General features: G+C 34.3%; 1 protein-coding gene across 1 annotated transcript in view; it reads left to right on the forward strand.

Moving 5' to 3' along the window:
- Nucleotides 1–334: 334 nt before the first annotated feature.
- Nucleotides 335–13,340, forward strand: part of LOC150086885 (protein SET-like) — a 37,115-nt gene continuing 24,109 nt past the window's right edge. The window contains exon 1 of the mRNA XM_090372789.1: nt 335–722. Coding sequence (XP_090228915.1) covers nt 453–722 — 270 coding nt within the window. The 5' untranslated portion in view covers nt 335–452. The remainder of the gene's footprint in view (nt 723–13,340) is intronic.

The following is a 13,340-nucleotide window of genomic DNA, read 5'->3' on the forward strand; positions in this document are numbered from 1 at the left end:
TAATTATGAATCATTGAGGCTGAGGGGAGCGTGTACGAAATTTTTCTTGTTTAAAAAAAATCAGTTATAAAAATGAATTTAACTCAGACTAGAAATTTAGCATTGCTATTCCCACGCGACCGAAAGGAAATATTAACAATCAAACTGCCCGGATTAGACGGAGTCAGAAATGAGGCTTTTCTACGTATTCAAAGCAGCATTGCAAGAGGATAGAGCAGTCTACATCTACATTCTGAGTGGTTAAAATTTTCGCCGTGCACCAATTGTAATCACGTTCACTTCGGGCGCGAAAATTGGCGTGGTTGGCTGTGTTAAGAAAAACGCGCATGCGCCATTAGTTTCTCCCTCGTTATCGACCGCTGAATAGTGTTAGCATTCACGAAGAAGGGTTGCTGGTAAGCTAGTTTTCATTTTATACAAATTGTTTAGTATTAAGTCTTTAGTTAACAAGAATGTCTTCAGCAAGTGGACCAACGCCGAAAAAAGTGAAGAAGATGGAAGGACCGTCTTCTGGAGAAGGTGATGAAAGCAGAGATTATGATGCTGAAACACAAAAGGCACTGGAAGAAATCGACGCTTGTCAGAATGAGATTGACGCACTCAATGAAAAAGCCAGCGAAGAAATATTGAAAGTTGAGCAAAAATACAACAAGTTACGGAAGCCATATTTTGAAAAACGTAATGACCTTATCAAGAAGATACCAAATTTCTGGGTTACTGCCGTATCCTTTGCGTTGAACATAAGTATATGTAATATTTATTGTTTGATCACTGAATTTTGTAGCCTTTATAATACCGTGCTAAGCCTCGCCAGGAAAGTATGGCTGTAGACTACGTAGACAGTGCACATGCTTTGTTCTCAACTTGGGCCAGGAGAGCAGCGCTGCTTTCGTTACCTAAGCCTAACTTGTTAATTTGCTGTTCCAGTACAATCCCCTGCCCGTTTAATATCTGTTTAAAATCCCAAAGCATATAAACTCTAGTTAAGCCGTATATATTTAGATTTCACAATATTTCGGTCTTTTCATAAAGTGTCATTACTTAAAAAAAAATAAATAAAAGAAATTGGTTATGCAGTGTTTCCAGTTTTGTTTGCAACTGTTGTTTCCTGTTAGCGACCTGATTTTTTAAAATCATTTTATTCTATATTGATTGTTATAACACAAGTTCAGTAAACTAAAAATTCACGTTCAAAATGGGTTTCACTAGCACTTTGTTTCAACGTTTAAATACTTTTGTGTGAAATTTGTAGATGAAAATTTTTCGGTTGCATGAATTTGTTTTAACAATTGAATTTGCATTTAGTTGCAGAATATTTAAATATAAATTTCCTGGTGTTGATATTTTAATACTTTTGTTCTTTATAAAATAGCTTATTCTCTTAATATATGCCATTCCATAAATTTTTCACTGACAATGGAACAATTAGCACTGTGTTCAAAAATGTCAGCTGTAAAGTAGACTGTTTAGCAAACCTACCATATCCTTTTCTTCAGTGATAGTGTGATCTTTTTCCAAAGGACTAGTTGTTGACAGAGCACACATTCATTGAAAAATTATAAAGATAAAACTTATTCTTTTTTCATGCTAGCCATTGACTAGTGTACCTGTCTAGCATGTCAGCTCTCATTCTCGAGTAATCAAAACATTTGTTTTACATAATTGGCATCTTAAATTATGAACGTTAAGGCAGTCCTTTCCTCTCCAGTACACGGGCTACACTTTTAATGCATACAATATTCATATCACTAGAGATGAGATCAAAAGAATTGTGGAATCACATTGCCTCCATACATATCTTAATCGTTTTGATAATTTCATTCATATGAATTTTACTTCAAATAATTCAACTGAATGTCAATATCCATTATAACTAAGTAAAACAGGAATGTGACAGAAAATACCCCAAAGAGTAATCTTTAATTCGAAGCCTGTTAAAAGGCTACACATACTTAAAACCTGTTTCAAACAAATGTACATGTATAACAATTCACTTAACGTTTGTTAAATTGCAAATACATATTTTTTTAACTGAATAGCTGGAACCATTTTAGGAGGTGTTTTTACTTCCACCATTGTTCAGATGTCAGCAATTAATATTGGTTTCAATTAGTGTAATCCCTATATCTCATTTTAAATTCAGGAAGCCATGATTAACAGAGCTTAGAATAATCTTTTCTTGTAGAAATGGCTAAACTAGGTAAAATAACTTCAACATAAGCAAAGAACATAGGAAACTGAATCAAGTATACAACTTTTATGGTGCCTCTCTAGACAGTGCAATCAATGCTAAGCAAAATCCCAGCTGTAATGCAATAGCCCAGTGTTACTCCTCAGTTCATTTCTTGTGCCTTCATTTTACAGTGCTTGTTTATTGAATGGATGCATGTTTTTTTATTTAATGCACAAAAATTGCCGTTTCGGCGGATGCAAGTTTGTATTCTGGCAGTGAATGAGTTAGCATATATAGCAGAAATATATATTTTGAAAAGTTTAAGAATTTTTAAATTATAAGAATAAAAAATGTCTCATGAGTTTCTTTACATGCTTTTCCACAACGTAAAAAGTAATATTAAAAATCAGCTTTTTTTTTTTTTTTAATTTGAGAGCCATGTTTGCTCCTGATGCTTTCGGAAACAAGCACAAAATATATGTGAATTAGATCAAAAATAAAAATCAACAATAAATCTGGAAAAAATCTATAATCTTAGATGCTGATGTAATCAAGTTTTTATTTAATTTTTTAGTATTGTGGACAGTAATTGATGGGTGCATGTACAAATGTTGGAAATTTCGTATCATTTCGCAGCCCACTGGTTACCATTGTATTTTGTGTGCCTGCTGAACACTAGTACTCAAAAAATTGACAAGAAGACTTGTTGGAATAAGAATTCCACTTACACGATCATTGTGCTTTATCATGCAGAAAGTCCACCAGTGACCAAAAACTTTGTTATCCAAATTGCATTATCAACCAGAAAATTATAATCCAACTAATATATTTGAATTGAAACAATCTTTCAAAACTGAAAATAGTTAAGACATCTGTGTCCTGTTAGGGATAATTTCTGACCTCTGAGGCTAACTTTTTATTACAAATTCTTAAGCTTAGCTTGCATGAGTGAATACGTCAGCATGTAGAATGCCTAATAATCTGATATGTATTTTATTCTTAAGTACCTCTCAGTACATAACAAAATGAGGGATGCAGATTGAAAGTCTGAACTATATGGAAGGAAAATTAAAATTCACATTTACATCACTTTGATAGCTGTTTTAATTTTCAAGGGTTTTTTTTTTTTTTTTTTCCTTCTGCATTTTGTGTATGCCATTGCTGGGTTAAAAAATGAAAATTTATAGCATGAAAGTTTTCTTTATGGTGGCCGGGATAGTTGGATAAATTAATGATTTCTCACTCAACCGGCTCAAATCATTCCTAATGAAACATTTGGTTTTTCTACTACATGCGTTTCTCGTATATTTCCATGGTTACTAGAGGTGCCATGTTTTAAAATCTGGAGAGGTAGACAGCAACATTTCAAAATGAAATGAAAGTTTTGGATATGATCCCCTCCCCCATTTCAGTTTGTTGTTTGATAAAGTCAACCTTTCTTTTATTTGATATTTCTGTATTGCACTCTCACAATAAACAATGTATAATTTTGACCCTTGTTACTTTTTTTTTTTTACACAGGGCTATTTTGTTTGCAGTTCTGAATGATTTTGGCATTGTATCTATCATTGATACACAAATAATGAAATACTACTCTTTAATTAACTCTAAAGCTTAACTAACTGTTGATATATTGGACAATACATATAGTTGCTGTTTATTTTATATTAAGTTGGAAGGTGAACAACTAGGATACCTGTTCTGGACTATGGCTACTGTGCTCCTGAATTTTAGCCCATGTAATTCCATCTTCTAAATTAGCCTTGTGCCACAACTAGTCATTGTCTGTTTTCACAGTTTAACTCCAAAATAGGAAACTTTTCCTCTTTGCCATTTATCTGCTGTGTATTTTGTAAAAATTGCAGTAGCAGTAAGCCCACCATCTTTTTGACCTTCAACCAATGTTAGAACAATTTATTAGCAATGCCTTCAATGCATAATTGAAGGCATTGAAGATGCCTTCAATTATGCATTGCCCCCCTCCATTTCATTTAGAAATCAGAAAGTAATTAGCTGAATGGAAGAAAGTATGCATCTCCTTTTATGATTATTTCTTTGTTAGCGTACCCAGTTCATTCTATGAGAAACTACCTTTTGGTGGTTATCGGTGTTGTGTACAATTTTTACGTTATGTAATGAATATGAATTATTTACCAATGCAGAAAGGCCATGTTTCTTTTTCTGGTTTGAAAAAGCACATTTTGTTTTTCTTTTAAATGCCTCCCCCCTCCCCCCACACACAATACCTACACCCATTTGCTGATCTCATTACTCTGTGTTGAAGTGATGTGTAAATTATTTGTTAGAAAGACCAACAGTTATTAAATTTTGCTTTCCTTTTGGAAGTTTATTACCATACCAGATTAAATCATGATTTATTTGTATACAGACCTTTCCAAGATTTTGAAAATTCTCATTTTTGCACTGATCACTATACACATGTGACTGTATAGTGCATAAGTTTCTAGTGAAAAATATTCTTAACATGTTTTCTGTCTCCATAATGAATTCCCACCATTATGTGCAAATTTAAGTGGTCGTGCACATGATTCTAATCAGTCATGTGACTAATGAAGGGTTAAAGGGGGAATGGTGCTTTAAGGTAAAAAATAAATAAATTGTACCCACTATTTTGAACATTCCTAATGTTTCTCTCTTAGTAGACCCCACATGAGTGCCCAGAGTTAAATGCTGATTAGTGCAAATTTTGTCAGTTGGCAATGCATAATTTTCAAATTTGAAATTTTTTGTGGACAAGTTCAGTGCTTTACTGTTGAAAATAAATATACAAAGCAGTAGATGTTTTCCAGTATCAGTTCTGTCAGTAAAAAAAAAAAAAAAAGAGTACTTTGTACTCCTGGTTTTTTATTTCCAACAACTCATTTTATCTGGCTTTGGGGGTGTATGGGATGGCAACTTCTAATTTGCTTTGCCAATAGTCTAGAACAGAAGTGGCCAACCCATGGCACTTTTGGCATGCCTACTGAGGCAGGGAGAAAATATACAATTATAACCAATTTGAAAAATGAAGCTAAATAGGGGTTTTAAATTCCACTTCTATTGCTAGAAATTATTACCGGGTTTCAATGTGACATTTCACGTTTGCTACATTTTGCCAATAGATTAGGACAAGAGTGGCCAACCCAAGGCACTTGTGGTGTGCCTGGGAAGGGGGAAATATATAATTATGTAACAAATTTGAAAAATGAAGATAAATAGGGGTTTTAGATTCCATTTTTATTGCTAGAAATTATTACTAGGTTTCAATGAGCCATTTCATATTGGCTGCATTTTGTAGTAACTTTAGTGCAGATAAGTAAGGGTGAATATTTAGGAAAAACATTTGGTGGTGCTATGTGTGCATCAGTATGGGCACAGTTTAATTATTCTGTTGACTTCTGAATCCACTCCTAGGTAGTGTGCAATTCTTTTCCAACTGTGGAAAAAGGTTGACCAACTCTGGTATAGGAATATGGGCCAAAATGCCATCTTCCTCTTTCAGTAGATTAAAGGCTGCCTTCCTATCTAACATAATTATAAAAGACCAACGAGGGGGTGGGTACAGAGGTCATAATGGGTTGATGAACTGAGCAGTACTACACCACAATGTTTGTGGCACTTTACTGTAAGCTGTTTTATACTATGAATCAACAGGGCTTACCTTTATTTTAGATATAGGAAGCTTCTTTTCCAACTCTCCTTGTCCAACTTGCTAATAATTCATGGGGAAGGCGATATCAATTTTGCAAGACATTGTCATAAAGTTAGATTTTGGAGGTCTAAACTGGCTAATAATTAAGGATCGATTTTTTTTTCTTTTTGTTGCTGTGGCAGGAATTTTGAGTTAAATTTAGGGGTCTAATAATTGGATATGGGATGGGGGGGGTTATTCTCTACATTCCTTAAGTCTGACTAGAACTTTTCGGGGTGTCATGTTCACAGGAAGAGAGCTACTCACAGTTAATCCGAACTTTTGTCTTATGTTGTAGTGTTTGTTCTTTTTTTGTTTGTTTCTTCAAGAACAAACACTACAACATAAGAAAAAAGTTTCGGATTAATTGTGAGTAGCTCTCTTCCTGTGAACATGACACCCCGAAAAGTTCTAGTCCGACTTAAGGAATGTAGAGAATAACCCCCACCCCATATCCAATTATTAGACCCCTAAATTTAACTCAAAATTCCTGCCACAGCACCAAAAAGAAAAAATCGATCCTTAATTATTAGCCATTTTAGACCTCCAAAATCTAACTTTTATGACAATGTCTTGCAAAATTGATATGTGCAAAATTATGTGAAGAACCATTCATCAAGGAATGCTATTGGGTGGTGATTGTAATAAGAATAATTAAAATTGATTTTGTCAAAAAAAAAAAAAAAAAAGCATCCTCATACAAGGTTTCCAGTACTGTACTTTGCAGTATCAGCTCTGCAAGTTTCATTGCAAGAACCTACCAGATGCTTTTATGAAAGAAGGTAGAGAATTGTATGTATACTGGTCCTCGATTTGGAGACAGACAAGTGAAGAAGGAAGCTTGAAATATAACAGATATTCCAAGTAATGCTTGTTATTTTAAGAATTTCTTTTGGTGATGTTTTGCATTTAAACAGTTTTTCATAGCAATCGAAAAATATTTATCCAGGAGGGGGAAAAGCACTCAGTTCTGATGCTGATGAAACTGCCTCTAGATGGGGAAGTGCATTCCTGTGGTAAGATTCTGTGGATGCTCCACCTTAATTTAAGCTACTTGTTAAAAACGAATTAAAATAGAAATACACATGTATGTATTGTACTGTGTGCATGCATAAACATTTATTTCGTGTATTCATGCTTTAAGAAGCAGAGGATGGACATCTGAACATGTTTTGCTTATTCACTTGATGCAGTGTTTTAATAGTAGTGCAAAAGAAGTTCAATTACTATTGGTCCAATTTATTGCTCTCTATTGCAAAGTTGATGTGGTGTTGAAAAATAACACAAAGAATATTAAGCCTTTTGTGTAATGATACTGCCCTTGATGGAAAAAAATTGAAATTGAAATGTGCCTTTCAATTTACTTACCCCACAAATTTCTCAATGGGATTGACGACATCTGGAAATGGGCTGACTAGGACATCTGTGTTGTCTTTCACTTGTTTCCTCAAACCATCACTCTCTCTCTCTCTCTCTCACACACACACACACACACACACCTGGTTGTGATTGGTTTTTAGGTGCATCAGTGACTTAGACCATATTGCTGCATTGTATATTATGGTTGGAAGGGTGTTCATGGCCAATTTGTACAAAAAATCTAAACACCATCGATGAGGCCTATAGGAATTGTTCCAGTCAAGCGTGAGACTTGAACCTGTTAAGTGGTGAACCTACTATACTGTTACAGAGAACCACATATGGTACAGTGGATGGCTGCATTATCATATTGAAATACCCTGCCCTAGGGTGGTAAACATTCATGTTTGCTGGGTGTACCTGTGCCCCCAAGTGGGATAAGATGACCATGAATATATAATGGAAACATGCTTTACACCTGCTCTTGTAGAAAAGAGCATGGTTCCAGTGCTGCTTCTGCTGGGGCAGGAAAGCGTGAATTGGAACCTGTTGGACTGTGACTTGCCTCTAGCCCTCTTGTATTTACTTATTCCTGGCCTATTTTTCAGTGTCTGAGAGCAGTGAAGATCTACTCCTGTAGTGCATTCTTTGTAGGATTCATTCATTGTGTGGGTGCTGATGCTTTGATATAATATGAAATGCAGAAGCTAATTGTGTTTGGTGATTACACTTGATATTCCACTTCTGAAGTTTTCTCCATTCAGTGTTAGCCACAATTTTGCCTGTTCTTGATTGTTTTCTAGGTGTTTTTCTATATGTTCATGACTGAAACGATCCTAGTTCAAAAACTTGACAAGTGCTGCTGTCCTCTTGATCATACCTCTTTCAAAGTTCATAAAGATATCTACCCTCCATTGCTGGTGACTGATTTGTGGACTGCTTAAGTTGTAGTGCTTATTGCTTGCTTATCAATGCAACATATAACAATGAGTTAAAATGAATAGGTTTTGCAGTTCATTCACCTTTTTTTTATCAGATGAAGTTGGTATGTAATTATAAACTATTTTAATTGTAATATACTATAATTTGCCATAATGCCATGTTATTTGTTTCAGTACACAGGCAAATGTGACACAGTCGATAGTGTTATGTTTACCTGTGTGTTGATCAGTTTTGGCAACTTGACTGCAAAAAATGTGTTTTGCAGTCCAGTTGCTGAAACCACTATTGGTGCATTCCCACTTTGACCACTTAGCATCAGCCTACAAATAAAACATGGAGACATGTGTTCAATAGTGTTTCTACATAAGGTATGCCTTGAAACCGCACCATCAGAACCAGTGGTTTGGTTAGGTTGCAAGTATGTTACCAATCCAATAATTCAGTTAATGCTTCTTTGTGTGGACAACTGCATAATTATGATTACAGCAGCTTTATGAATATAGTTTAGTTTTTTAAATTGATATTAAAATATATTTTAATAAAGTAAGTAGTTGGTTTTACTTAATGATTGTAATTTAGATTGTAATAGATTTCATGAACTGTGAAATAAATAATTATTTTTATTTATTTATTTTTTGCCACTATTTTCATAATCTTTCAGTGGCTTCCTCCTTTTTGTATCTTTTGTTTATTTTCTTTTTCTTGTGTGCACAGTTTTGTAACACACTATGGCATTATGGAATTAGCATAGAGTCGTCAACTCAACTGACTGGTTGCTTCCTGAAAATGAATATGTAGAGAAGTATACTGTATTTTATTCACATCTCCATAGGATGTAAATATCAAAGCAATGATTGTTGTGCAGACACCAGAAATATATGTTGACTATATTTGAATTGAATATATGATATAAGGCTTTCATTTTTTCTCAATAAAAATTCTTCCTTATGCATTGTGAACATCTTGGGCACTTGTTACTTCTGAGTGAGATAGGACACAGCTTACCTTGTTCCTACTGAGTTTTAAGATCATTCAGAAATTCTCCTTTGTTGCCTTTAACACTGATACACCTTGATTACAATTATCCCAACTCCTATTATTAACCTAGCTGTAGGCCAAAGCAAAAAAAAAAAGTGGTAGCCTACTACCACTTTACAAGATACATTTTTTTACAATGTATAGTGTAGTCAGTAAGTGCTGAGGCAGTGCTTGACCTTATGTATCTGCCCAAACTTTTGCTTAAATTGGACATCTTGATCATGGAACACTTATGGGACAGATAACCCAAAACACTGTACATAATATAACAGTGCAGTGTGGCTAATGTATTATGAAAATAGTAACAGTAGTGTAAAAAAAAAAGTGAACTTATCAGCTGATTTATTTAGAACTGTTTTTAAACAGTTTTATCATATGATGATAATGACAATAGAATTAAATCTATTAATTTGTACTGTGTAAAATGCACATTTTATGCATTTTCCTGTGCTGTGTTGATTACATAACTTTATTTTTAAAAAAATAGCAGAAGAGTACAGAAATACCTTATCCTGGACAGCCTATTCCATTCACCATGGATAACTGAGGTCTCCTAATTCATTTACTTTGGTTATTATCAGGCTTCTGCTTGTCACAAATTCTGACTTCAGAGTAGCAGTATAAGCATAGTAGATTTTCTATATATTATCTGTGGCCCATTGTGTTGACATTTGAAATGCTATATTAAGAATACAAACTAAAGCAGTGCAGAGAGTGATGCTTCTTGGTAGTCTGCTTATGCTGTGTACTCTCAACACTTCTGAATAATATCCTGTTCACAGCCATACAGGACACGTTCAGTGGTATTTCCATATGGAGTATGCTTGGACACCCCACCATCAGAGTCGTGTGGTTTTAAAGTGGTAACTGCTATTTGCCAACCTCAACTGTGAAAAAAAAGTATATATAATATTTTGTTTTATTCAAAAAAATGACTGCTTAGATAAACCTATCAGCATTATTTAACAATGTTTAATCATTTTAGTGTGAGACCAGGGGGAAAAATGGCCCTGTTTATTGTTTTTCTGACTACCTGGCATAGAAAATAGGATTTCTGATGTTTGTAATTCCGTACAGCATTATTATAATCAGGAAATTTTCACAAAATAGATTTAAAATAAATACAGTATAAATTTACAAATTTAAGTGCCAGATTTTGTAATGAAACTCAATGTGTATTTCTCTGTTGCAGTGCACTTTGTTTTCAGTGTAATATTATGCAGATATAAAAAATAAAATAAGTGTTTTGTTAGTTCCACTTCATCTGTCTCTTTTACCACCACCTGGGCCTCTAGCTCTCTTAATTCCTTATTTATTAGCTCTTCACCATGTGTTATCAGTTAGATTTTCAACTTCTTTAGTATCACATCAAGTTCCTGTCAAGCAAGATTAGGTAACTTGTGGTGGCCTTCCAAATGCTGTTCATATTCATTGGTTTGGTCTCATTCCAGCTTGCTGCATTGTTTTTATTTTTTTTTTATTCCTTTTCATAGCTGCAGAACTATTTACTTTTCTTTAATTTGCTGGTGGTTTTTCACTGTGCAATAAAGGTTGGGTACAATTTTGTGACTTTTGATTGTCCAAATATATTACTAAATTTGCCTCCCCCACCCATTGGGCTTTTCTCCATACTATATATTCCTCTGCAAGACAACTGTATGATGTTTTTAGTAGTACTAGCACCTTTAGAATCATGATGGTTGTCCTCATAACTGTATAGTGATTTCGCTACTTGTCACTCGTTTGTAGAGGTCTGAGTTCTGAGTCTTGTCAATGTTAGGAGAAATTTCTAAAGGTCTGATTTCAGGTGGAGTGAATAGTGTTTCCCTATGATTTATTCGGGCTTTTTCAGCCTGCATAACACAGTGAAGCAATATCATCAAGTTGCTAACTCTCCTAAAAACAAATAGCAAATTATTATTATCGCATCATCCTAAATTCTTACTGAAGTTTTGAGGTAATTTTAGCTCATTTGAAAGCTTCTTTGGATTTTTGTGGAGTTGAATCCAGTATGTATAGCATTATCTTCTGTTCAGACTGAACATCGACTTCTGTAGAGATTAGAGACAATTCCTGTGTCCTTGGAATTATTTGATAATAGCACGTTTTGAGGGTGACAGTTCAACTGTTAGGTGTTGGGTTTTTTTTTTTTTTTTTTTTTTGCAACACCTGAATGTTTCCTGCAAAAAAAAAAATCTATTTTCTTGATATTATTTAATATGTACTCTGACTTTAACCTTGCCATGTATTATAAAATCATTAACTTTGAAAACAATTTCTACCTCCCCTACAATAATGTAATACTTGGGCATCACTATAAAGAAATTTTGATAAGAACAAGTGGCTAATGAGTTTGAAGCTTTGAAAGATTTTGTGCCAGGTTTTATTGCATGTAAAAAAAAAATCTTTTGGTGTCATCTGGTGGCAGAGTGTTCGAACAGTCTGTTTGCTATTCAATTCTAAATTGTGCTAGCTTTTGTGAAAATGAAGTGTGAAAACTGTTTTCCACATAGCTACCTAGTCTCCAGATTTATGATAGAATGTCCATTCCCCCCCCCCCCTCTTTTTGCAACAAATTAAAAAAAAAAACTTGAATTGGATTTTAAAAAAAATTTTTAATCCTGCTTATTCTTTGTTAATGAATTGACTGTCATATGTGCTAGTCTACATTGCAAAATAAAACATGAGATAATAGCATTGTTCTCTCTTATATGGGATCATTTTGTGCTAATTACTCAATGCAAAGTTAATTAACAATGTCTTCTAGTAAGATGCTAAAGAAATGTGTAAAAATTTGAAAAAGGTAATGTGTTCCTGTGTATCTTTTTTTTTTTTTTGCCCTTCAATTTAAAGAGACAGAAAACATGATGTAATTGGACATCTGCAAACAAATAAGCAGGACTGTGTCCAGCAAATAGAAAAAAAATTCAAATAGGCGTAGCATTTCATAATAATGATTGTCATGTCCAGCTTTTGTCGTAGAACATAATCTTCCTCTGAGTTCTGCTGCTCTTGCAGGTGCATTGTTCCGAAATAGGTTTCCTGGTAGCAAAATAGCAAAAATATAATTGTGGAAGAATAAAAACAACAGGCATTGTTAGTGAAATTGCATGGATCAGGTGTGACAGCCTATTATAGGTAGCAATAATCATAGTAATTCCAAGTTAAGTTCTGTTATGATGGCAAACTTTTGCAATTAAAAAATCAACTTGCTCATGCCAGCATTTGAATCTGCAGGATATGTTTTCTGAACAACCCAAAAGAATCTGGGATTCTTTTTAAAAAAAAAAAAAAAAACCCTTCCCATTCACCTGTATATACTATCTATCTAAAGTTTCATACAGCAATGAACTAGCTGTTGGCTAATGGCAAGCTTCCACATATCTGTTCTGCAACCATCCTTCCTCAATTTGAATTTGGCCCCATATGTGTGTATAGTCTGAGCGAGAGGAAGAATCCCATCAGCATTGGTTAGCTTTCTCATTTCCATTCAAAGCCTTAAAGACCGATTGCCTCACGGATGCCTAGTCTCCAAATGCTGCAATTTGCAGAACCGAAGCTTTTCTTGGTAAGAGCACCCTTTTGTTCCCCTAATGTCATTGCTCTTCTCTACACCCATTTCAGTGGATCCACATCCTTTCTAAAATGACATTTTCAGACCTGTATGTTAATACTCAAGATGTGTCATTGCTGCTACCACGTTATCCCTGCTAGCAAAATTCCTGTGTATCATTGATAAAAAAAAAAAAAAAAAAAAAAGCCAGGTCTTTTTCATATTCTTGCCACCCTGAATATAGTACTGCACAGTTGGTATGTTAATCTGGGATTACTGCTATCCATGTGCGGTACTTTGCATTTGTCAATATTAAACCATTTGCTATTTCTAAGTCAAACTGCCCAATTTGTTGCATGTTTTTGGTTAAATGTGTAAGTAGACTGGTAGAACATTAGCAAGTTTTGACATTTTTGTTCTATTTAAAGGAGTGGTTGAGAAGAGCAATAAGCACTTTCCAGAATGCCAGATTTTTTACAAAATTTGAAAAGTACAAGCAATAACTAGTGAGTGACACTAATTCATGTTCAAATCCAGTTCGTGATCCAAATTTTTGAAGGAAGACAATGGATTCTAGAAAAAGA

The sequence above is a fragment of the Mastigoproctus giganteus genome, chromosome 4, assembly GCF_048544385.1.
Source record: "Mastigoproctus giganteus isolate SK-2022 chromosome 4, ASM4854438v1, whole genome shotgun sequence".
Lineage (NCBI taxonomy): Eukaryota > Metazoa > Arthropoda > Arachnida > Uropygi > Thelyphonidae > Mastigoproctus > Mastigoproctus giganteus.